A 25,413-nucleotide genomic window follows, 5' to 3' on the forward strand; every position below is an offset into this window, starting at 1 on the left:
GCATCGCTTATGCCACATTCCATTTGTTATACTACTACTACTACTACTACTACGTCGCTTCAGTCGTGTCCGACTCTGTGCGACCCCATAGACGGCAGCCCACCAGGCTCCCCCGTCCCTGGGATTCTCCAGGCAAGAACACTGGATTGGGTTGCCATTTCCTTTTCCAGTGCATGAAAGTGAAAAGTGAAAGTGAAGTCACTCAGTCGTGTCTGACCCTCAGCGACCCCATGGACCGCAGCCTTCCAGGCTCCTCCATCCATGGGATTTTCCAGGCAAGAGTACTGGAGTGGGGTGCCATTGCCTTCTCCACCATTTGTTATAAGAAAGTCACAAAGGCCAGCTCAGATGCCCAGGGTTAGGGGTCGTGCCCACCTTTAATCCGCCACAATTCCCATCTCTAAATTGAATAGTCAGGTGATATTTTACTTGCTCTGGGAGCATAGGAGTAAGACTTCTGTGTGACTTTTCATATGCACAAGGGCCCTTTCTTGCGATCCATTGGTCTCCTCTGCTGATTCCTCACCAAGGGAGAGACACAGTAGAAATCTACTTGGAGTCTAGGTAGAGAAGACATGGGAGAAAGATGCTCAGAGATGATGTCAGCATCCACGTTGGGCTTTTATCCTCTCATTGAGGTTCCTTCTGAAAGTCTAAAATCACTTTATATGAAGCCAAGAGCTCTCATTGAGGTTCCTTCTGAAAGTAAAAAATCACTTTATATGAAGCCGAGAGATATGGAGGGCAGTAACTAAACCTTACAGCCCTCTCCTGTGTTTGTCAGAACACATGTCAAAATTCTCCAGCAGAGCCAGATGAGAAGATGAAGTTTAAATGAAGTAGACTGTAAGGTCCACATTCCTCATCATCATTCTAATATTGCCTACTACTGTTGAAAGTTTCCTTCATTAACATGTGCTTTGCTGCTTCTTAAAATAGCTCCATAACCAAATGCCGTAATTCTGAAAAGTGTGATAAAAAAAGGTTCTCTGATCATGCTCATTCCTGAATATTTTTAGCAGAGCAATAATTAGGATTTGGAGGAAGCCGGGTGCCTCATTATGTCAGCAGAGGGCTTGGCTTCTTTCAGAGACCCACCTCCTAACCGGCCAAAGCGAATCTCTCCCCAACCCGTTTCCAGTTACTCAGCCCCAGAGACCTCACCCTGTGTCTTCAGAGAAAGGGTGAGCCCATGTCACCAGTGTCTGAGTGACTTCCTAAAGTCCGTGTGTGACTAGACACTCCTCTTAACATTTCAGCAGGCAGGGCTCATGAGTGAGATGCCTGCCTGCTGTAAGATGGGACGTACTCCTCACAAGAAAAGCTCCTAGCTGCTCTCACTGAGGTGAGGATGTGGTCTCAGGGCCCCGCCCCTCGCCCACCAGAGCCCCCTGCACAGTTGCATCAGTTGGGTGCTATTAGTATCCATGTTTAGATGTTTCTGTCCTCTGCCTTCTACTTAGATTTGTGTTTTGAGCCCACTGTCTTAGAGCGTGCTATAAGAAGTTTCTGGCCTCAGGGCCACAGAGTATATTTGTGGCAGAGTGAGGGGAGGGTGCAGCGCTTGCAGCACACTGAAGTCCAGTGTGGCGAGGCCAAGGCTGTGCCAGCCCATTGCTCAGCTCCCTAGGAAACAAGGAGAACAATGCCCACCTCCACTGCATAGCACAGAGACCTTGGCTTAGGGAGTGAAGGGGGAAAGAAGGTCTGAGAGGAGACTGGAGAGAAGCACAGGGAAGAGAGAAGGCAAGCTGATGCAGAGTTGAGGATTCGAATCTAAATACAAAGGACAGTGTTTGAATCTAAATTCAAAGCCAATGAGGATGTTGAGCAGGATTTTGAAAGACTGTTCTGCAGCTCTGGCTGTGGGAGAGTGGATTTGAGGGGATAGAAAAGTGATATCCATGGAGGCTGGTTTTAAGGCTCTTGCTGTAATCTTTGAACAAAATGGGGTTAGGTTGGTTTAAATGGAGAATGGAGAGAAGCAGGTGAACCAGGGAGACACTTGGGAAGTAGGTTGGTGAGTGGAAATACATTGATTGGACATAAGGACTAAGGGAGAGGGAGGTGGCACGGATGAGGCCAAGGTCATCTTGCACAGCCAGCGCATTTCTCACCTCTGGAGGCTGAGGTTAGTACTTGCCTCCTGAGGCTTGAGTGACTTGCTCAAGTCTAGAAACAGGACCCAGCACTCTTGTCCCTAAGCTCTGTCCATCATGCTGTGTCAGGCCTGATATCTCTGAGTGTGACCACCATCATATTAGATAGATTTCAATTGCCAGCACGTGATTTCAGTCAACAACAGAAGTACAAGCATAAACCAGAATCTTGTCTTTTTAAATTATTTTTTAATTTATTTTATATTGGAGTGTAGTTGATTAACCACGTTGTGTTAATTTCAGGTGCACAGCAAAGTGAATCAGTTATATGTGGACATATTTCTGCTCTTTTTAAGACTATTTTCCCATATGGGCCATTCCAGAGTATTGAATACAGTTCCCTATGCTACACAGCAGGTTTTTAGTTATGTATTTTATATACAGTAGGGTGTATATGTCAATCCCACTCTCTCAATTTATTCCTTCCCTCCATCCCCTGGTAACCACAAGTTTGTTTTCTACATCTGTGACTCTCCTTCTGTTTTATCAATGAGTTCATCTGCACACAACATTTTTTTTTTAGATTCTACATATAAGTGTTATCATGTGATATTTGTCTTTCTGTTTGACTTACTTCACTCATTATGACAATCTCTAGGTCCATTCATGTTGCTGCAAATGCCATTATTTTGTTCTTTTTATGACTGAGTAATATTCTGTTGTATATATGTACCACATCTTCTTTATCCATTTCTCTGTTGATGGACATTTAGGCTGCTTCCATCTCTTGGCTATTGTAAATAGTGCTTCAATGAACATTAGGGTGCATGTATCTTTTCTAACCGTGGTTTTCTCTGGATAGATGCCCAGGAGTGGGACTGCTGGGTCATGTGGTAGGTCTAGTTTTAGTTGTTTAAGGGGCCTTCACACTGCTTTCTATAGTGGCTGTGTCGATTTACATTCCCATCCACAGTGTAGGACAGTCCCCTTTTCTCCACACCAACTCCAGCATTTACTGTTTGTAGATTTTTTTTTTAGATTTTTTGATGATGGGCATTCTGAGGTGATATCTCGTTGTAGTTTTGATTTGCATTTTTCTAATAATTAGCGATGTTGAGCATCTTTTCATGTGCCTCTTGGCCGTCTGTTTGTCTTTGGAGAAATCTCTATTTAGATCTTCTGCCCATTTTAAAAAATATTTTTAAATTTTGGTTTGGCTGCACGGGGCCTTGTTGCTGCGTGCAAGCTTTCTCTAGTTGTGGCGAGCAGGGCTCCTCTCGGGTTGTGGTGTGCAGTCTTCTCATTGCCACGGCTTCTCCTGTTGGAGAGCATGGGCTCTAGGGCATGGGCTCAGTAGTTGTGGCTCACAGGCTTAGTTGCTTTGCAGGATGTGGAATTTTAATCCATTTCGAGTTTATATTTTTGCATGGTGTTAAGGAATGTTCTAATTTCATTTTTTTACATGTAGGTACATGTAGGTGTCCAGTTTTCCCAGCACCATTTATTGACAAGGATGTCTTTTCTCCATTGTACAGTCTGCCCCCTTTGTGATAGAGTAATTGACCACAGGTGTGTGGGTTTATTTCTGAGTTTTCTATCCTGTTCCATTGATCTATATATCTGCTTTTGTGACAGTACTATCCTGTTTTGATGACTGTAGCTTTCTAGTATAGTCTGAAGTCAGGAAGCTTGATTCCTCCAGCTCCATTTTTCTTTTTCAAGATTGCTTTGAGAATTTGGAGTCTTTTGTGTCTCCATCCAAATTTAAAATTTCTGTTGTAGTTCTATGAAAAATGCCATTTGTACTTTGATAGGGATTGTATTGAATCTGTAGAGTTTGTTGGGTAGTATAGGCATTTTGACAGTATAGGTTCTTCCTATCCAAGAACATGATATATCTTTCCATTTATGTCATATTTATTTCACCAGGTTCTTGTCTTTGATAACACTTGGGACTTCTTTACGGCCTTGTATTGGTGCACTCAAATATATCTTTGAGGACTTTAAGGAAGTTCCATGAGAACTTGGCACCCTCTGTGCTTGTTTGTTTCTTCTCAGTCCCAGTAGAGTACAGATGAAAAGGCCTTCGTGTGGTGAAACCACCATTGAGAGTAGATTGCTCTTAGAAGGTGCTCTCATCGAGCACCCCCTGGGCATGTCTTTAGATCAGAGACAATAAAAATACCGCATCCTTCTTCTTTTCCTTTGCTATAACATGATGCAGAACTCCCTGGGGAAGAAGGGGAGTTGCTGTGATCTCACAAATTCTTTGACTCGACTGCTATGCTCCATTCACTTACTCATTTAATTTGCATGTATTGAGAACTTTCCATGTGCTAGACACTGGGGCACTGAACTGGGTGCTGGACACATAAAGATGATCAAGACACAGTCTGTGCTTTCAGAGTGCTCCCTTTCCACAAGGAAATGGATATTGAAAATGCTTTTGTTAATAGCAGTCAAGTTTATATTTTAATGGCTGTGGATTCTGCCTGGTGACATCAGGAAATACTTCCCAGAGGCATAGCCTTAAGACTGGACCCTGTACGATGAGGAGGTACTCTGCAGCTGCTGTGGGCAGGGAAGGGGTTTCCGGGGCAGGAAAGAAGGGCTTGAAATGAGCAAATGCCGAGAGCCAGGTGAGTGCCTGATGCATCCAGGGAACAGGTCCAGTATGACAAACACGCAGTGTCTGTGGCAGGTAGGGAGTGCCTGGAATTGAGCCTGGCAGAGTTGGCTGGGGCCAGATGTGAAAGCCACCTTGACCTAGGAGCTGCCACTTTGTCCTGGACAGGAAAGTCATTCAAGAAAATGGGTCACCTGAGATCATCTTAGTTGTTTTTTCTTCATCCTGTCTTTTCTATTTGAACAGGGATGTTTGTTCCAACACAGAGAACAGAAGGCATCTCAACGTCAGACATCATCACCAGGATTGTCCGTGACTATGATGTTTATGCCAGACGCAACCTCCAGAGAGGGTACACAGCCAAGGAACTGAATGTCAGCTTTATCAATGTAAGTGTGCCACCCCACACCTCTGAGGACCAGCGCGTCACGCTACTGCTGGCACTGTTTACAAATCACTTACTTTACACCACTCCATATTCTTGATGTTTGACATTTATTGTCTCATTCAGTCCACATAACAGCCCAACGATGTATTATTATCCCCATTTTATAGAGGGAGAAACCAATGTCCAAATGGGTAACATAATTTGACCAAGGCATACGGGTAGTGAGTGAACATCACGTTTTTTGAAGGAGCTGCCTCACCTCCCTTTCCACACCCCAACCTCCCCATTTAGAGTTCTCAGACTTGGGTGAAGGGTTTCTGAGAGATCTGCCCTCATGAAAGGCAAGAGTTGTCTTCTGCTCCAAGGGAAGGAAGGAGCACAGAGGCACTAAAAAGCTAAACCCAGAGAAAATGCTTTCTTGTTTTAACGGTTTACATTTTCATTTTATTAAGGCCTTATAGATACTTATTAGAAACTTTAACAGCTGCTTTTTTTTTTTGTCCAGAGAAATTACAGCCACTTTAAAAAAGCCCAAAGTCTTTGGCTTCCTTTTGTATTTCTGCTGTATTGTTCTCACAGAGCTGCTGTTAGTTTAATAATAGAGCAACTGTTAAAACAATCTTTAAACAAGCAAAACAAGCTGTTAAAAAGCCAAGAGGGCAGCCCAGTTGCTAGAGGTGATGCTAGTGAGTTTAGATGACCATGTTTGCCTGAACTCCAAGGAGCTGATCGAGGTGAACAAAATAAGAGCTCTCCACACATACAGAATTTCCACACACACACCCCAAAATAGAAATGGTGATTTTTCTACAAAACTAGATGTTTACAATTATGTGCAGCCACAGTTATCCAGCAGCTTACACAAACCAATCATTGGTACCTCTGAATAAGGCAGGGTTCATTCAGTAATCGTAAGTCAGCGATGATCAGTTGTCCTCAGGAGGCAGGGAGTGTTGGGAGTCCGGGCTCTGTGGCTTCGTACAGACTGGGCAACAAAATGGAAAATGTCAGGTTCAAGTGGCAAACAGAACAAGTGGCTGAGAAGAATTCAGTCAAAGTGATTAGTTGGTATCTTACAGAGCATAAAGCCCTGGTTATTTCAATAAATTAAACTGCCTGTTCTTTTAAATTGAATTCAGTCACCCATCCAGGCATGCCGAGCCAGTTCTGAAAGTTATTGCTCGTGCTCTTTCAATGGCCTGTGATAAGCCACTTAGCTCAGGGAACCGTGTAGTCCGTGTGGATGTGCCCGTTGCCTTTCTGTGACCACAAGCTGCGCTGTGGCACAGAGAGTGCATTACCTGTTGGATGAGTGTGTAGATGAATCACAGAACCTCGAGTGGCAGGAACCTGATGAGGGTCAGTCACCAGCCTGAGTCCCTGAATTTGTCAATAGAAAAATGAGGAAAGTTGAGTTCGGAGGGACCTGGCTCAAGTGCCTCAAGCAAAGTAGAGGCAGAAGCAGTAGCAGCCTCCCCGCCTTGTGCCCCCTGGTCCAGAGCCCAGTCTGGTGTTCCGAGCAGCTCCTGAGAGCAGTGGAGAGTCGCCGTGTATTATATACAGCTGGCTGGCAGCACGGATGGCTCACTCCTCGCCCTGAGGCTGCAACGATGTTTGTGAAGTCTAGATCAGGGACTCTGGACCCAGGTTTGTAATACTGTATGTGGCTCCAAAGATTCTGAAATACGAAATGGACTTCAATTCCATATAGTGAAGAAAGGTGAGAAATCTTATTACCCCTTCAGGAGGAAATGTATTATGGTTTCATGGAGGAAAAGAGCCTTTGTTTCATGTTGTCTTCATGGTTTTGATTCCACTTTCACCAGATAACATGATTAAATGCTTCTGTTGCTTACAAGTAATCAAACAGCCAACACACACTGAGCGTCTACTAAATGCCAGGCATTGTGCCAAGTACTTTACATGCATTATCTGATCTAACTGTTACAGCAACCCTGTAGGGTAGGGACAGTAATTATCCCTATTTTACAGATGAGAAAACTGAGGTTTAGAGATGGTAGGTGAGCTGCCCAGCATCTGATGCCTTCTAGGCACATAGGTATAGCAATGCTGTATCAAGGCTATGAACAAAGTCCCAGTCCAGAGAAGCTATCAGAACAAAAATTTTCTTCATTACCAAGGAAACTGATGTGGTTCCATTAGCTTAATGGGAAATATCATGACAGTGACAATTTCAGTGTAATACATGGGTGCTAAGGCCCAGCCAGTGGCTCACTTATTTCAACCAATATTGGTTTTAACAATGTCTCAGTAAAATAGAGAACTCGGGCTGCTTCTGACTGGCCATTCTGTGTACAGTTCATAGTTTTGTCTAAGTATCAGGAGAACTGAGGGGATGCATTCACCTAGTATCTATCCAAAATAAACAGCAAATGGATACTTTTGGTTCTTCTCTTGTATAAGTGAATTCAACTCTATTTACAAGGAAGAGAACATTACAGCCACTTGTACTTTGCTGTACCCATTCAAGTCGACTAAGCAGAAGTGACTTTTCTTACAAGAGATGGGCCTTCCCATCAATCCAGCCCTTGGAAACTAGCATCCTGACTCTTCAGGTTAAGAACCTGCACAAGTTGAAATAAAATCTGACCATCTGTGAATGACTAATCTCTCCCCAGCCCTTTTGGGTAAATCCCTTTCTTTCTCCTTTAATTTTTGACCAGGAGAAGAAGTACCGCTTCCAAAACCAGGTAGACAAGATGAAGGAGAAGGTCAAAAACGTGGAAGAAAGATCAAAGGAATTTGTGAACAGAGTGGAAGAAAAGAGTCATGATCTAATTCAGAAGTGGGAAGAGAAATCGAGGGAATTCATTGGTAACTTCCTAGAACTGTTTGGGCCTGATGGAGCATGGGTATGTAAATTATTTCACTTCTTCCTACAGTAATGGGTGTTTTCAGTTTATCCTCCTTTCCAAGGAACTACTCAAGGGCGTCCTTTATCAGTCCAATATGTGACCTCCACTTTGGGCATTAGCCCAAATGACTTCAAGTCTATGCACTTATTTAGTTTCTGCTTTTCCTTTCTATATGGCACCCAGGAGTGCCCAAAGCCAACTCTGTTCTCTATTTCTATTTCTTGTTTGAAGTCATTTGGTAGTCACTGAATGTCTATTACTGCAAAGGTTGGTTTCATAGCTCATCCCAGTCTCCCAGTTGGCAGATGCATAGCTTATGGGTAAGGGTGAAGTAGGTCAGTGGCATCATGGATCTTGTGTTATAAAACAAGGCCAGTGCCTCTTGGATCAACCAGAGGAAGAGGATGCAAAAGAAATGTAGCTGCCTTGATCACTTTTTGTGATCAGGAACTCCTCTTTCATTGGTTGGAAAAGAGAGAAGAGGTGAAACTTTGTACTCATCATGCCCTGATTTGCCCGTTTTTTCCATGATATATATGTGCTGGGATAAGGCATAAAAGTCTTAGGGGATGGAGGCCATGATTTGAATCTTAAAACTGAGACAGAAAATGCAGACAGGATCTCTTGCCTAAATTCTATATAGAATTCTGAGTGAAAATTTCAGACAGAGAAAAGAAAATTCTGGAAACCACTTTGTACTCCACCGGTATTTTTTTTTTTTCCCTCCATTTCTATTTTTATTATTTTTAAAAATAATTAATTTATTTTAATTGGAGGGTAATTACTTTACAATATTGTAGTGGTTTTTGCCATACATTGACATGAATCAGCCATGGGTGTACATGTGTCCCCCATCCTGAACCCCCCTCCCACTTCCCTCCCCATCCATCCCTCAGGGTTGTCCCAATGCACTGGCTTTGAGTGCCCTGTTTCATGCATTGAACTTGGACTGGTGATCTATTTCATATATGGTAATATACATGTTTCAATGCTATTCTCTCAAATCATCCCACCCTTGCCTTCTCCGACAGAGTCCAAAAGTCTGTTCTTTATATCTGTGTCTTTTTTGCTTTCTCACATATAGGGTCATCGTTACCATCTTTCTAAATTCCATATATATGCATTAATATACTGTATTGGTAGTTTTTTTCTGACTTACTTCACTCTCTAATGAGGTGGCTCCAGTTTCATCCACCTCATTAGAACTGATTCAAATGTGTTCTTTTTAATAGCTGAGTAATATTCCATTGTGTATATGTACCACAGCTTTCTTATCCATTCATCTGCCGATGGACATCTAGGTTGCTTCCATGTCCTAGCTATTGTAAATAGTGCTGTCATGAACACTGGGGTACATGTGTCTATTTCAATTAAGATCTAAAAAAATGGAGTAAAGATCTAAATGTAAGACCAGAAACTATAAAACTCCTAAAGGAAAACATAGGCAAAACACTCTCTGACATAAATCACAGCAGGATCCTTTATGACCCACCTCCCAGAGTAATGGAAATAAAAGCAAAAATAAACAAATGGGACCTAATTAACCTTAAAAGCTTTTGCACAATGAAGGAAACTATAAGCAATATGAAAAGATAGGCTTCAGAATGGGAGAAAATAATAGCAAACGAAGCAACTGACAATTAATCTCAAAAATACACAAGCAGCTCATGCAGCTCAATTCCAGAAAAATAAATGACCCAATCAAAAAGTGGGCCAAAGAACTAAACAGACATTTATCCCAAGAAGACATACAGATGGCTAACAAACACATGAAAAGATGCTCAACATCACTCATTATCAGAGAAATACAAATCAAAACCATGATGAGGTACCATCTCACAGTGGTCAGAATGGCTGCTATCAAAAAGTCTACAAGCAATACATGCTGGAGAGGGTGCGGAGAAAAGGGAACCCTCTTACACTGTTGGTGGGAATGCAAACTAGTACAACCACTATGGAGAACAGTGTGGAGATTCCACTGGTATTTCTATTGTGTGTGTACTTCTGAAGTAAATAACCAGTATTATCAGCAGAGTTAATAAAGAGGGTTCCATGGAAGACTTTGTTTTAAAAAATTGATGTATAGTTGATTTACAGTGTTGTGTTGATTTCTGCAGTACAGCAAAGTAATTCAGTTATATATACACACACACACACACACACACATTTTTTATACTTTTTCATTATGGTTTATCTTAGGATAAGGGGTATTGTTCTCTGTGCTATATACAGTAGAACATGTTTATCCATTTTATGCCTAAAAGCTTACATCAGCTAACCCCAACCTCCCACTCTATCCCTCCCCCAACCCCTTCCTCCCTTGGAAATCACCAATCTATTCTCTCTGTCTGTGACTCTGTTTCATGGATAGCTTAATTTGTGTCATATTTTAGATTCCACATATAAGTATATCATATGGTATTTGTCTTTCTGACTTCACTTAGTATAAGTGCTAAGTCCATCCATGTTGCTGAAAATGGTGTTATTTCATTTTTGTTTATGGCTGAGTAGTATTTTATTGTATACACACACACACACACACACACACACACACACACACACATACCATGCCTTCTTTATCCACTCTTATTTTGATGGACATTTAGGTTGTTGTCATTACTTAGCGATTGTGAATAGTGCTGCTAGGAACATGGGGGTGCATCTATCTTTTTGAATTATAGTTTTGTCTGGATATATGCCCAGAAGTGGGATTGCTGGACCATGTATGGTAAGTGTTAGTTTTCTAAGGAAACTCCAAACTGTTTTCCACAGTGGCTGCACCAACTTAAATTCCCAGCAACAGTGTAAGAGGGTTCCTTTTTCTCCACACCTTCAGTGTTTGTTATTTGTAGACTTTTTAGTGATGGCCATTCTGACTGATGGGAAATGCTACCTTATTGTAGCTTTGATTTGCATTTCTCTAATAATTAGTGATTGCCTCTTGACCATCTGTATGTCCTTTATGGAGAAATGTCTATTTAAGTCATCTTCCCATTTTTGAATTGAATTTTTTTTTGTTACTAAGATTGTATTAGCTATTTGCATATTTTGGAAAATAAGCCCTTGTTGGTCTCATCATTTGCAAATATTTTCTCTTATTCTGTAGGTTGTCTTTTCATTTTACAGTTTCTGTGTTGTGCAAAAGCTTATAAATTTGATTAGGTCTCATTTGTGTATTTCTATTGCCTTGGGAAACTGACCTAGGAAAACATTGGTATGATTTCCGTCAGAATATTTGGCTCATGACCTCTTCTAGGGGTTCTAAGGTGTCGTGCCTTATGTTTAAGTCTATAACCCATTTTGAGTTTATTTTTGTGTGTGGTGAGAGGTTGCATTTTTGGGAAACTGACCTAGGAAAACATTGGTATGATCTCTTCTAGGAGTTCTAAGGTGTCATGCCTTATGTTTAAGTCTATAACCCATTTGAGTTTATTTTTGTGTATGGTGAGAGGGTGTGTTTGTTCCAACTTCATTGGTTTGCATGCAGTTTTCCAACATTTCAACACTGCTAAAGAGACTATCTTTTCCACACTGATTTTCAACAAAGGAGGCAAGGATACACTATCGACTGTATGTATGCAGGTTTATTTCTGAGCTTTCCATTGATCCATATGTCTGTTTTTGTGCCAATATCACTCTGTTTTGATTACTGTAGCTTTGTAGTATCGTTTGCAGTCTGGGAGGGTGCTGCATGCTGCTTTGTTCTTTTTCTGTAGGGCTGCTTTGTGAATTCTAGGTCTTTTGTTGTTCCACATAAATTTTAAGAGTATTCTATAAAAAATGTCATGGGTAATATGATAGGGATTACATTAAATCTGTAGATTGTTTTGAGTCTGGTCATTTTAACAATACTAATGCTTCCAATCTGAGAGCATGGGATATCTGAAAGAGATAGTTTTAAAGTAGCTTTCCCTTTAGAACCAAACGGAATGATTCCATTTGATTTCCCTAATTTTTATTAGCCTAGATATCCTAGTACAACATGAGAAGTCTCTAACAAAATTGATTTTGGCTGAATTATTTTATTGATGGGTTGTCCCTGTTGCCTCTTTGCTCACTGGAGGTGGTTCATAAGATTATCTAAAAGTAAAACAATTAAAAGAACAACACCTGAGAAGTTAGAAGAGATGCTTTGCTAAAAGCCTAGCAGCCTCTAAGTAATTATAGAGGCTGTGGTCATAGGCCCACCTTGTCTTGTTGGCTGAGGCTGAGAGAGGGTGGAGGGCTTACAAGGGTCGACTTGAGCCTTCAACAACTTCTAGAGAGAGCTTGCAAGAGCAGAGGAGCCAAGAGTCCGGTTCCTTTTCATTTTCCCTGGGTTTCAGCTCAGATCAAATTGTCTGGGATTCCATGGTCTCTGTAACAAGTTTGAAATTTCTCATTAATCTAGTGTATACTTTAATAGTTAACATTTTTCACAACTAATTTTCAGGCTCTGAGGAAACAACTTGCAGTTTTTTAAAAATGAAAAACCAGGTAGGCATTCATTTGTTTACAGGGGTTCAGAAATGTCTGCTTAGATCTTCTGCCCAAATGTTTCAATTTCCTTATTTTTAGTTGAGGATAATCGCTTTACAATATTATGTTGGTTTCAGCCACAGGTAAACATATGCCCCCTCCCTCTAGAACCTCCTTCCCACCCCTCTAGGTTGTCAAGAGCACCAGTTTGAGCTTCATGTGTCATATAACGTAGTCTCAGTCACATCACATATTCACATTACGTATGACATACATAAACATTACATATGTTTATAAACATAAACATATGTTTATGTTTCCGTGATACTCTAAATTTATCAACTTATCCTACCCTCTCCTTTCTGTCCTGTGTGCATAAGTCTGTTCTCTATGTCTGCATCTCCATTGCTGCCATGCAACTAGGTTCATAAGTACTATCTTTCTAGATTGCATATGTATCTGTTAATATATCACATTTATGTTTCTCTTTCTGAATTACTTCACTCTATATAATAGGCTTTAGGTTCATCGACCTCATTAGAACTGACTCAGAAGTGTTTCTCTGTATGGGTGTGTAATATAGCAATAACATCAACATAGCAGGAAACAAGAGGGTTTTTTATAACTAATTTTATGGACATATAGCTTATTTACAATGTTAACTTTTTATTATGGTTTATCACACAATATTGAATATAGTACTTTGAAGGGAGGGAGGGAAGAAAGGAAGAAAGTATAAATAACCATAGAAACTAAGATAACAGTATTAACAGGAGTTGTAACAGGGGTTATAGGACATGGTGTCATTAATAGACTTGGGTCATATATTTTTAACATGTTGGTTAATATTTGAGTAAGTTCTTTAAAAATTCTAGGAACAAATGTCCTAAAATTCTGTAACATCACAGGTTTCTTAGGATCCCACATTTCATTTTACCTTTAAACGTTTATTCAGCAACCATTTTTTACAGTTTATGAAAGTGGTCTCATGGTAGGAGCTTAGTGTATACCTGCTAGTGGGAAAAATAGACCCATCCATCAAGAGGTAACTGTAAAACAGTACGGTAAGTGGTATGCAAGGTTAGGAGGAAAAGTCACGTCCGCTTGTTTATCTGCATACTCAGCATACTTTGCGCTCATGAGTCATCCTCTAAAGCTCTGTGTGTATAAGTCTTGTCTGTTCTATAGGAACTCAGGTTGATCTCTACTTTTTCAAGGACACAACCTAAACCTTGTAAAGTGAGGGTAATTTAGGAGAGTAAGGAGGGAAGCAGAAGGTAAGTGTTTTGGAGTTCCTAGGTGGTATAGTGGTGAGGGCTTTGCTTTCCAATGCAGGGGTCATGGGTTTGATTCCTCGAGGAGAGCTAAGGAAAGCGAGCTAAGGGAGAGCTAAGGAGACTTACTTACTCTGAACTATAGTGCTCTAAGAGAGCTAAGGAGTGCTAAGGAGACTTGCTTACTCTGTTGTATAGTGGTCTAAGAAAAGCTAAGGAGACTTACTCTGACTTACCGTGTTCAAAGGAGAGCTATGGAGAGCTAAGGCGAGCAAAGGAGACTTAGTTACTCTGACCTATAGTGTTCTAGGGAGAGCTAAGGAGAGCTATGTAGTGCTAAGGAGAGCTATATAGTGCTAAGGCAAGCTAAGGAGACTTACATTCTCTGACTTATAGTGTTCTAGGGAGAGCTAAGGAGACTGACTGACTCTGACTATAGTGTTCTAAGGGGAGCTAAGAGGAACTAAGGAGACTTCCTTGCTCTGACTTACAGTGTTCTAAGGAGAGCTAAGGAGACTTACTTTGACCCATAGTTTTCTAAGGAGAGCTATGTAGAGCTAGGGAGAATTACTTACTCTGACCTATAGTTTTCAAAGGACATCTATGGAGAGCTGAGTAGACTTAGTTACTCAGACCTATAGCATTCTGAGGAGAGCCAAGGAGAGCTAAGGAAACTTATTTACTCTGACCTATAGTGTTCTAACGGAGAAGGTGGTGGCACCCCACTCCAATACTCTTGCCTGGAGAATCCCAGGGACGGGGGAACCTGGTGGCTGCCGTCTATGGGGTCGCACAGAGTCGGACACGACTGAAGCGATTTAGCAGCAGCAGCAGCAGCATAGTGTTCTAAGGAGAGCTGAGGAGTGCTAAGGCAAGCTAAGGAGACTTACATAATCTGACCTATAGTGTTCTAAGTTGAACTAAGGAGAGCTAAGGTGACTTACTTTCTCTGACCTATATTTGCTAAGGAGAGCTTAGGAGACCTAAGGAGACTTTCTTACTCTGACCTATAGTGAGCTAAGGAAACTTACTTATAGTGTTCTAAGGAGAGCTAAGAGAGCAAAAGAGAGCTATGGGGAGCTGAGGAGACTTCCTTACTCTGACTTATAGTGTTCTAAGGAGTGCTAAGGAGACTTACTTACTCTGACCTATAGTGTTCTAAGGAGAGCTAAAGAGACTTAATAGTGTTCAGTAGTGGCCCGCTGTGGGACAGGGTCTCTGACTACAGCAGACCTGGGTTACCCAGCATGTGGCTGAATCCCTCTTGGAGGCAGTCGCCCTTAGCCCCACCATAGAGCCGCCAAACAGATGACCCACAACAGATTTCCCAACCTGGGGATCCATCAAAGGGACTTAGAACCTCCTGGAATTTGACATTGTAGTCCAGTGGGAGACTGAGTCAGAGTTGCCTGTGAGTGTCCAGGAATCTCTGGTGGCGGTATGAGTCAACAGTTTGGCCTCAAGCCAAACAACTGGGAGGGAACAGCAGCCAAACACAGAAAACTGGATTAAAGATTTACTGAGCATGGCCTGGCCCATAAGAACAAGACCCAGTTTCCCCCCCAGTCAGTCTCTCCCATTAGGAAGCTTCCATAAGCCTCTTATCCTTATTCATCAGAGGGCAGATAGAATGAAAAGCACAATCACAGAAAACTAACCAAACAGATCACATGGGTCACAGCCTTGTCTAACTCAATGAAACTATGAGCCATGACATGTAGGGTCACCCAAGATGGACAGGTCATGGTGGCGAGTTCTGACAAAACCTGGTCCACTGGAGAAGGGAATGGCAAACCACTTCAGTATTCTTGCCTTGAGAACACCATTAACAGTATGAAAAGGCAAAAAGATATGACACTGAAAGATGAACTCCCCAGGTCGGTAGGTGCCTAATATGCTACTGGAGATCAGTGGAGAAACAACTCCAGAAAGAATGAAGAGACAGAGCCAAAGCAAAAATAACACCCAGTTGAGGATGTGACTGGTGATAGAAGTAAAATCCTATGCTGTAAAGAGCAATATTGCATAGGAACCTTTTGGAATGTTAGGTCCATGAATCAAAGCAAATTGGAAGTGGTCAAATAGGAGATGGCAAGAGCGAACGTAGACATTTTAGGAATCAGTGAACTAAAATGGATGAGAATGGGTGAATTTAATTCAAATGACCATTATATCTACTACTGTGGGAAGAATCCCTTAGAAGAAATGGAGTAGCCCTCATCATCAACGAAGAGTCCAAATGCAGTACTTGGATGCAACCTCAAAAATGACAGAATGATCTCTGTTCCCAAGGCAACCCATTCAATATCACATAACCCAGGTCTATGCCCCGACCACTAATGCCGAAGAAGTTGAACAGTTCTATGAAGACCTACAATACTGTTTAGAACTAACACCAAAAAAAGATATCCTTTTTATCATAGGGGACTGGAATGCAAAAGTAAGAAACTAAGAGCTATCTGGAGTAGCAGACAAGTTTGGCCTTAGAATACAAAATGAAGCAGGACAAAGGCTAACAGAGTTTTGCCAAGAGAACACACTGGTCATAGAAAACACTCTCTTCCAGCAAGACAAATATGACTCTACACATGGACATCACCAAATGGTCAACACTGAAATCAGATTGATTATATTCTTTGCGGCCGAAGATGGAGAAGCTCTATACAGTCAGCAAAAACAAGACCAGGAGCTGACTGTGGCTCAAATCATGAACTCCTTATTGCCAAATTCAGACTTACACTGAAGAAAGTAGGGAAAACCACTAGACCATTCAGGTATGACCTAAATCAAATCCCTTACGATTATACCGTAGAAGTGACAAACAGACTCAAGGGATAAGATCTGATAGACAGATTGCCTGAAGAACTATGGACAGAGGTTCATGACATTGTACAGGAGGCAGTGATCAAGACCATCCCCAAGAAAAAGAAATGCAAAAAGGCAGAATGGTTGTCTGAGGAGGCCTTACAAATAGCTGAGAAAAGAAGAGAAGTGAAAGGTAAAGGAGAAAAGGAACTATATACCCATCTGAATGCAGAGTTCCAAAGAATAGCAAGGAGAGATAAGAAAGCCTTCCTAAGTCATCAGTGCAAAGAAACAGAGGAAAACAATAGAATGGGAAAGACTAGAGATCTCTTCAAGAAAATTAGAGATACAAGGGAACATTTCATGCAAAGATAGGCTCAATAAAGGATGGAAATGGTATGGACCTAACAGAAGCAGAAGGTATTACGAATAGGTGGCAAGAATACACAGAAGAACTATACAAAAAAGATCTTAAAAAGAAAAAAAAGATCTTCAGGACCCAGATAACCACGATGGTGTGATCACTCACCTAGAGCGAGATATCCTGGAGTCTGAAGTCAAGTGAGCCTTAGGAAGCATCACTAAGAACAAAGCTAGTGGAGGTGATGCAATTCCAGCTGAGCTATTTCAAGTCCTAAAAGATGATGCTGTGAAAGTGCTGCACTCAATATGTCAGCAAATTTGGAAACCTCAGCAGTGGCCACAGGCCTGGAAAAGGTCAGTGTTCATTCCAATCCCAAATAAAGGCAATGCCAAAGAATGCTCAAACTACTGCACAATTGCACTCATCTAACATGCTAGCAAAGTAATGTTCAAAATTCTCCAAGTGAGGTTTCAACAATACATAAACTGGTAACTTGCAGATGTTCAAGCTGGATTTAGAAAAGGCAGAGGAACCAGAGATCAAATTGCCAACATCTGCTGGATCATCAAAAAAGCAAGAGAGTTCCAGAAAAACATATACCTCTGCTTTATTGACTACGCCAAAGCCTTTGACTGTGTGGATCACAGCAAACTATGGAAAATTCTTCAAGAGATGGGAATACCAGATCACCTGACCTGCCTCCTGAGAAATCTATATGCAGGTCAAGAAGCAACAGTTGAAACCAGACATGGAACAATGGACTGGTTCCAAATTGGGAAAGGAGTATGTCAAGGCTGTATATTATCACCTTGCTTATTTAACTTATATGCAGAGCACATCATGCAAAATGCTGGGCTGGATGAAGCACAAGCTGGAATCAAGATTGCTGGGAGAAATATCAATAACCTCAGATACGCACGTGATACCACCCTTATGGCAGAAAGCGAAGAGGAACTAAAGAGCCTCTTGGTGAAAGTGAAAGAGGAGAGTGAAAAAGCTGGCTTAAAACTCAACATTCAAAAAACGAAGATCATGGCATCCAGTCCCATCACTTCATGGCAAATAGATGGGGAAACAATGGAAACAGTGACAGACTTTATTTTCTTGGCCTCCAAAATCACTGCAGATGGTAACTGCAGCCATGAAATTAAAAGACACTTGCTCCTTGGCAGAAAAGCTATGACCAACCTAGACAGCATATTAAAAAGCAGAGACATTACTTTGCCGCCAAAAGTCTGTCTAGTCGAAGCTATGGTTTTTCCAGTGGTCATGTATGGATGTGAGAGTTGGACCATAAAGAAAGCTGAGTGCTGAAGAATTGATGCTTTTGAACTGTGGTGTTGGAGAAGACTCCTAAGAATCCCTTGGACTACAAGGAGATCAAACCAGTCAATCCTAAAGGAAATCAGGCCTGAATATTCATTGGAAGGAGTGATGCTAAAGCTAAAACTCTAATACTTTGGCCACCTGATGCAAAGAACTGACTCCTTGGAAAAGACCTTGATGTTGGGAAAAATTGAAGACAAGAGGAGGAGGAGATGACAGAGGATGAGATGGCTGGATGGCATCACCAACTCAATGGACATGAGTTGGTGATGGACAGGGAAGCCTGGCATGCTGTAGTCCATGGATTCACAGAGAGTCGGACATGACTGAGCAACTGAACTGAACTGAAGGAGAGCTAGGGAGACTTCCTTATCAGGACCTATACTGTTCTAAGAGCTAAGGAGAGGTAAAGGGACCAGATATAGGCAAGTTGGTTTCCAGTACTTTTTATTTCACCTCCAATCTCCAATTCAGTTGTACCCTCCAATAAATTAACTAATAGTTTATTTTCTTAACAACACTTTATCTGTAGTTTTTCAGGAACCTCCATGGTAAGTACATTCTTACCAACAGTACTCTTTGTACATTTTTTGATGGTGGCCATTCTTACCACTTTGGCATGATATCTCATTGTGGTTTTTATTTGCATTTCTTTTCCTGTGATGTAACATACTTTGCAGAATCAGAAATGAAAGTTAAAATCATAACTAGGAGCTGCCAGCTTCAAAATCAGGAACTAGAAACATCTGTACACACTGCAGATAACCAATACACCCTACCATATTTGATTTAATAGCCTGTATAAGAAATGAAGCCCAATCAAATCCTTAACATTTTTTAAGTAACAGATGAAACCACACTACTGTGGAAAACTTTGTAGTGGAAAGATTTTAGAAATATAGGATAGCATTCAACTCATTTTACTGTACCTTTTGGAATATAAGAGTAGCAAAGTTATAAACATTTGGAAGCTCCTGCTGCTGCTGCTGCTAAGTCACTTTAGCCGTGTCCCACTCTGTGCGACCCCACAGATGGCAAGCCATCAGGCTCCCCCGTCCCTGGGTTTCTCCAGGCAAGAATACTGGAGTGGGTTGCCATTTCCTTCTCCAATGCGTGAAAGTGAAGTCGCTCAGTCGTATCCGACTCTTTGCGACCCCATGGACTGCAGCCCACCAGGCTCCTCCGTCCCTGGGATTCTCCAGGCAAGAACACTGGAGTGGGGTGCCATTGCCTTCTCCGTTGGAAGCTCCATCAGAGTGCAAAAAGAATTTCAACTTCCCTGATTTCCAAGGCAAGTCAACTCTGTATTCTTTGAAAGATCTAAGGAAAATACTTGGCCTAAAATTAATATCTCACATCCCCAAATTTCTTGGAATTTATAGATTGGGATGCTGATGGTTGGCGATATTAGCTCTCTCAAAATATATTTAGCTCAACAAAGTAGATTTAAGTTCACTTCTTTCGTAAAACAAACCTTTTCATCATAAATACTAAACAGCAATAATTTGGATTAAATTGAACCCCATGTTATGATGGCAACTGAGAAAATTTTCCTACCATAGAGTAACCCAAATTGCAATGATTTTGAGAGTGAAATACATCCCAAACTGTATCATAGTCTCATAACAAAACAGCTTAATCCTCAAACCATACATAGTGTGCTGTCAGTAAATGTTTGCTGAAGCAACGCATCATTGGTCAGCCTTCCAATCCTCCATGCCAGGAAAACCTTCCATAATATTTTGTAACAGACAAAATGTTTCTTTTCAACACCATCAGAGCCATACTTTACCCCATAATAGCTAAAAAAAAAAAATCCATCATAAGTATGTGCATACACATATATACGGACATATACATTTATTTATACACACCTCATTTTGTTTATCCATTTATCCATCAATGGAGATTTAAATTGTTTCTGCTTTATGGCTGTGAACATTAGCTATACAAATATCTGTTTCAGTCTCTACTTTCAAGTCTTTTGCGTGCACACCCAGGAGCAGAATTGCTGAAGCATATGAAGATTCTTTTAATTGTTTTGAGGAACTGCCATACTGTTTTCCACAGTGTCTGCACCATTTTACATTCCCTCCACAATGTACAAGGGTTCTGATTTCTCCACATCTTCTTCAGCACTTGTTGTTTTCTGTTTCTTATAATAGCCATTCTTATGCATTGCTAAGTATTAAGACGTTTGATTTTGAGAAATATAAAAGTCAGTTTGTGGATCTGAATTAAATTTCCCACTCATCTTTTAGACAGTTTGAAACCTTTGTCTGCCAACAAATACTCAAGTAAAACACAAGTAAACAGGAAAAGCTTCTAAGCATGAAAGTTACGGAGAGCTAGTCACGAGCAGGGCTTCAATTCGTAGCCGGAGAGCTGTGGGCAAATTCACTTACCTCTCAGCCACTTCCTTGGGTTGTTGGGAGGATTAAATTGTCACATACTTTAAAGTCCGTTTTAACAGTGCCTGGCACCAGGGATGTGCCAGGCACTGTTTCAGGGCGAGTTGTTGTTTGTTGATTGGAACTCAGGATTCGAACTCTTCTTGAGTTCCATCTTGATTACCAGAGGTCCAAACCATATGTAGCTAGAATATTTTTATTTCCTTTTTGGTGGATTTGCTAGAATATATCTGAAACCCTGAAACCTATAAAGGCACTTGTCAAGTCATTTACTGCCTCACCAGATATTAAGAACTTCTTAAAAGGGAAAACATTGTAGGAGAGGAAACAGAAAATTACCGTCATGTGGACAGGACTAGAAATGGGATTATTTTCTTGGGAGAAAACTTTATAAATGAAAACCTCTTAATACAGCAAAAAACTGAATATAAATACCATTTCTCTTTGAAAATGCTATGCCATGGTCTTCATTGTTTGTTATAGTTCTAAGTGCTTTTCTTCCCAGGAAGCTTCTTACAAACTGTCTCCTGACCAGATTCAATTGAGCTCCTTTGCAGGGGAACCACCCTTCAAAATGCACCAGAAACAACAGATCAGAGAGTTTGCAAATCAAGATCCAGACTTGCTTTGCATGGATATTGCCTTGTATGAAGTGTGACTCCACAGTTTATCATTAAGGATTCAAATCATTTCATCCCCTTAGGCAGAATATTCAGTTAGGAGCTAGAGTCAAACTATAGTGACAAGTTGTAGATTCTTTGAAAGTGGGCTTCTAATGGACATGCTGACAATCCATTAACAGCAGGAGGGCTAATGGCTGCCTCTAAAAATATACCTAAAGATTACAGTAATAAAAACACATATTTTAAAGTGCCTGCTCGAATTTCAAGGATTTTTTTTTTTATGTCACTCTTAATAATAGGCCACCCTGTCCTTTTGGCATTTGATTTTGTCTCATAAATGGGCTTAATCTAAGTTAATGCTGTTGTACTACAGCATTTTTTTCTGTCTGATTTTGAGGGGTTTGGATGTCATTTGACAGAATTATCGGTGCCTTTAATGGAAGGTGAATACTTGGTATATTTGTAGCATTATGGAATTTTAAATCTGCAAAGAATCTCCGTGATTAGCAAGGCATCTCTGTTGTGTCTGCTGGAGGATATCTGAGCTCCTAAAAAGTTTATGGGCTAGAACTTAAAAAGGGAAAATAAGGGGAATTGTTGTGCCTGAGGTCTTTCTCACGAGACCCACTCTGGTCTTACCCCAGGAGGATTGCAGAAGAATCTAAAGGGCTTGATTACTGAGAATCTCATCATGATAGAGATGTGGGGAGAGGCCAGCGCTGTGATCTTGGCAGACCAGGTTCCTACTTGCAGAGCCCAAGCAGTAGCCCCAGCCAGCCACCATGCTTCATCTGCAGGGGCAAGTCGTTGGTGTGGCCTGACCTGGGAACTCAGTGGGGCCCAAGTCAGTCCTATGTGGGTCCTCAAACCAAAACTTTGGGCCCTGAAGCCTCTGTCCCCACTCATGATGAGGAGCTGAGTTATAGCCCCCAGTCATTGCTGGGTGAAGCTCCCAGCCCCACCCAACGAGAAAGCCTGGCCAGAACACCTGGGAAGCTGCCTGGTCCAGCAATGCTTAAGCAGAGCCCAGCAGACAGCTGACGGACTGCACAGCAGAGCCAGAGGCACTGCTGAGCCAGGGAACTGAGGGTGCAGATCAGCTTGAATAAGGGCCACAAAAACAAAGCGCCTCTCCAGCCTTCAGGTTGATTCTCCCGCCATGCCTGGGAAAGTGAAAGTTAAGTCGCTCAGTCGTGTTCGACTCTTTGCGACCCCGTGGACTGTAGCCTATCAGGCTCCTCCGTCCATGGGATTTTCCAGGCAAGAGTGCTGGAGTGGGGTGCCATTTGAAGGGAAGCTAATTCACAGCCCCACTCATTGCTGAATACAGTGTGCAGCCCACCCGACCACGGAACTGAAGCACACGGGAAGCTGCCTAGCCCATCCAACAGCACTTGAGCAGAAAGCAAAATTGGTGGCCCTGTCTGGCCAGGGAATTTAGTACACAGTCTTGCCTTACTCAGGTCTCCAAAAACAAACTGTACAAGCCCTGGGGCCTATTCTGCTGCCCTGCCAAGAAAGAGAAGCTAATTCATAGCCCCACCGACTGCTGAGTGTACTACCAGTCCTGAGCATCTAGTAATCCTGACCAGAAAACCCAGCAAACTGTGGAGCCCAACCTATAGCCTCACTTGGGGAGGAGGTAAAAGATCTGTGCACTGAAAACAACAAGACACTGATGAAAGAAATCCAAGAAGACACCAATAAATGGAAAGATAACTCACGTTAATAGATTGAAAGAACTGTTAACATGTCTGTACTACCCAAAGCCATCTATAGATTCAATGCAATTCCTATCAAGATTCCAATGGCATTTTTTTCACAGAAATATAAAAAAAAGTCCTAAAATGTATACGAAACCACAAAAGACACCACCCAGCCAAAGCAATCTTGAGAAAGAAAAACTGGGAAGGCATCATACTTCTTGCTTTCAAGCTGTACTGTAAAGCTATATTAATCAAAATAGTATGGTAGCGGCATAGAAACAGACACATAGGCCAATAAAACAGAATTGAGAGCCCAGAAGTAAACCCATGCAAGGGAGCCAAAAATACAATAGGGAAAAGACAATTATCTTCAATAAACAGTGCTAGAAAATTGGATAGTCACAGGTAAAAGAATGAAAGTAGACTTCTATCTTACAGCTCCACAAGAATTAACTTGAAATAGATTATAAAGATTTTAATGTAAGATCATAATCCATAAAATTCCCTGTAGAAAATATCAGAGAAAAACTCCTTGACATGAGTCTTAGCAATGATTTTTTGGTTGGACACCTAAAGCACAAGCAACAAAATAAATGGGACTACATCAAACTAAAAAGCTTCTGCATGGCCAAAGAAACTGTCTACAAATTTAAAAGACAGCCTACAGAAAGGGAAAAAAGTTTGCAAACCATATATCCGATAAGGTGTTAACATCTAAAATATATAAAGAACTCATACAACTGAGTAGCAAAAAACCAAGTAATCCAGTTTAAAAATGGGCAAAGGACCCGAATAGACATTTTTCCAAAAAAAGATATACAAACCGTGCACAAGTACATGAAAACATGTTCAACATCACTAAATAAATCAATAGGGAAATGCAAATTGAAACCACAATGAGATATTACCTCATGCCTGTTAGAGTTGTTGTTCAGTCCCTAAGTTGTGTCCGACTCTTTGCAACCCCCTGGACTGCAGCACACCAGGCTTCCTTGTCCTTCAACATCTCCCAGAGTTTGCAAACTCATGTCCATTGAGTCGGTGATGCTGCTGCTGCTGCTAAGTCGCTTCAGTCGTGTCTGACTCTGTGTGACCCCATAGACGGCAGCCCATCAGGCTCCACCATCCCTGGGATTCTCCAGGCAAGAACACTGGAGTGGGTTGCCATTTCCTTCTCCAATGCATGAAAGTGAAAAGTGAAAGTGAAGTCACTCAGTCGTCTGACCCTCAGTGACCTCATGGACTGCAGCCTACCGGGCTCCTCCGTCCATGGGATTCTCCAGGCAAGAGGACTGGAGTGGGGTGCCATTGCCTTCTCCGAGGTAATGCTAGTGGTTGGCATTAAAAAGACAAAAGGTAACAAATGCTCTGAAGTATGTATAGAAAAGGGATCCCTTGTGCACTGTTGGTGGGACTGTCAACTGGTACAGCCACTATGGAAACATTATGAAGGTTTCTCAAAAAATTCAAAATATGATCCAGAAATTCCACTTGTGGGAATACAGTTGGGGTCCACTTACACTTGGATTTCTTTTTCAGTATTAAATGCTAAAGTACTACATGATCCACAGTTGGTTGAATCCACAAATGTAGAACCACAAATACAGAGGGCCAACTATAATGTTATACGTGGATTTTTTTTTTTTTACTTCACAGAGGTTCAGCACCCCTAACCCCTCATATTGTTCAAGAGTCAGCTGTTTTATCTTAAGGAAATGAAAACTCAGGTTCATAGCAGCAATATTTACAATAGCCAAGACATGGAAACAGCCTCAGTGTCCATTGATGGATGGATGGATAAAGTTGTGGTGTGTGTCTGTATGTAGTATAATGGATTATTACTCATCTATAGAAAAGAAATCCTGCCATTTGTGATAACATGGATGGACCCTGAGGGCATTATGCCAAGTGAAATAAGTCAGAGAATGACGAATACTGTATGATCTCATTGACTGATTTGTGTTTACCAGAGGTAGGGAGTATGGGGAGGGGAAATTGCAGAAAAGGGGTCAAAAGGTACAAAGTTCCAATTACGAGGTAAGGAAGTACTGGGGATGTAATGTATAATGATCACTATGGTTAACAGTGCTGTGTGCTGTATATGCAGGTTTTGAGAGGACATCCTAAGAGTTCATCACATGGGAAAAAAATTTGTATCCATGAGATGATGGATGTTAACTAAGCTTACTGTAGCAATCACTTCACAATTTAAGTGAAATTATTATGTTGTACACCTCAAATGTATATAGTGCTGTATGTCAATTATATTTCAAAACTGGAAAAAGTTTTAAAAGGTTGGGAAGGTGAAAAATGTTTTTAGCAATCCAGTATAGAAAAAAAGGTTTCTCACATCAGTCACTTTGCGTTTGTTTATTAGTAATGCCAAACATTTTTTATAGTTCATTTATAAGTCTTTTGTGAATTACCTATATGTGCCAAATGCTCATTATTTTCTTT

At 41.3% G+C, this 25,413-nt stretch overlaps 1 protein-coding gene and 1 long non-coding RNA gene across 4 annotated transcripts in view; one reads left to right on the forward strand and one right to left on the reverse strand.

Moving 5' to 3' along the window:
* PCYT1B (phosphate cytidylyltransferase 1B, choline) overlaps positions 1-25,413 on the forward strand; it is a 148,735-nt gene that overhangs the window by 115,926 nt on the left and 7,396 nt on the right. For all 3 annotated transcript variants that reach the window (XM_061407834.1, XM_061407833.1, XM_061407835.1), the window contains exons 6-7: positions 4,972-5,114; positions 7,798-7,986. In XM_061407834.1, the coding sequence (XP_061263818.1) occupies positions 4,972-5,114; positions 7,798-7,986 (332 nt within the window). The remainder of the gene's footprint in view (positions 1-4,971; positions 5,115-7,797; positions 7,987-25,413) is intronic.
* On the reverse strand, positions 11,556-22,231 carry LOC133241982 (uncharacterized). The gene is made up of 3 exons (XR_009734735.1): positions 19,146-22,231; positions 12,178-12,346; positions 11,556-11,760 (listed from the first exon to the last, which is right to left on the reverse strand). It is a non-coding gene; the product is annotated as an uncharacterized LOC133241982 (long non-coding RNA).

This window comes from Bos javanicus, chromosome X (assembly GCF_032452875.1).
Source record: "Bos javanicus breed banteng chromosome X, ARS-OSU_banteng_1.0, whole genome shotgun sequence".
NCBI lineage: Eukaryota > Metazoa > Chordata > Mammalia > Artiodactyla > Bovidae > Bos > Bos javanicus.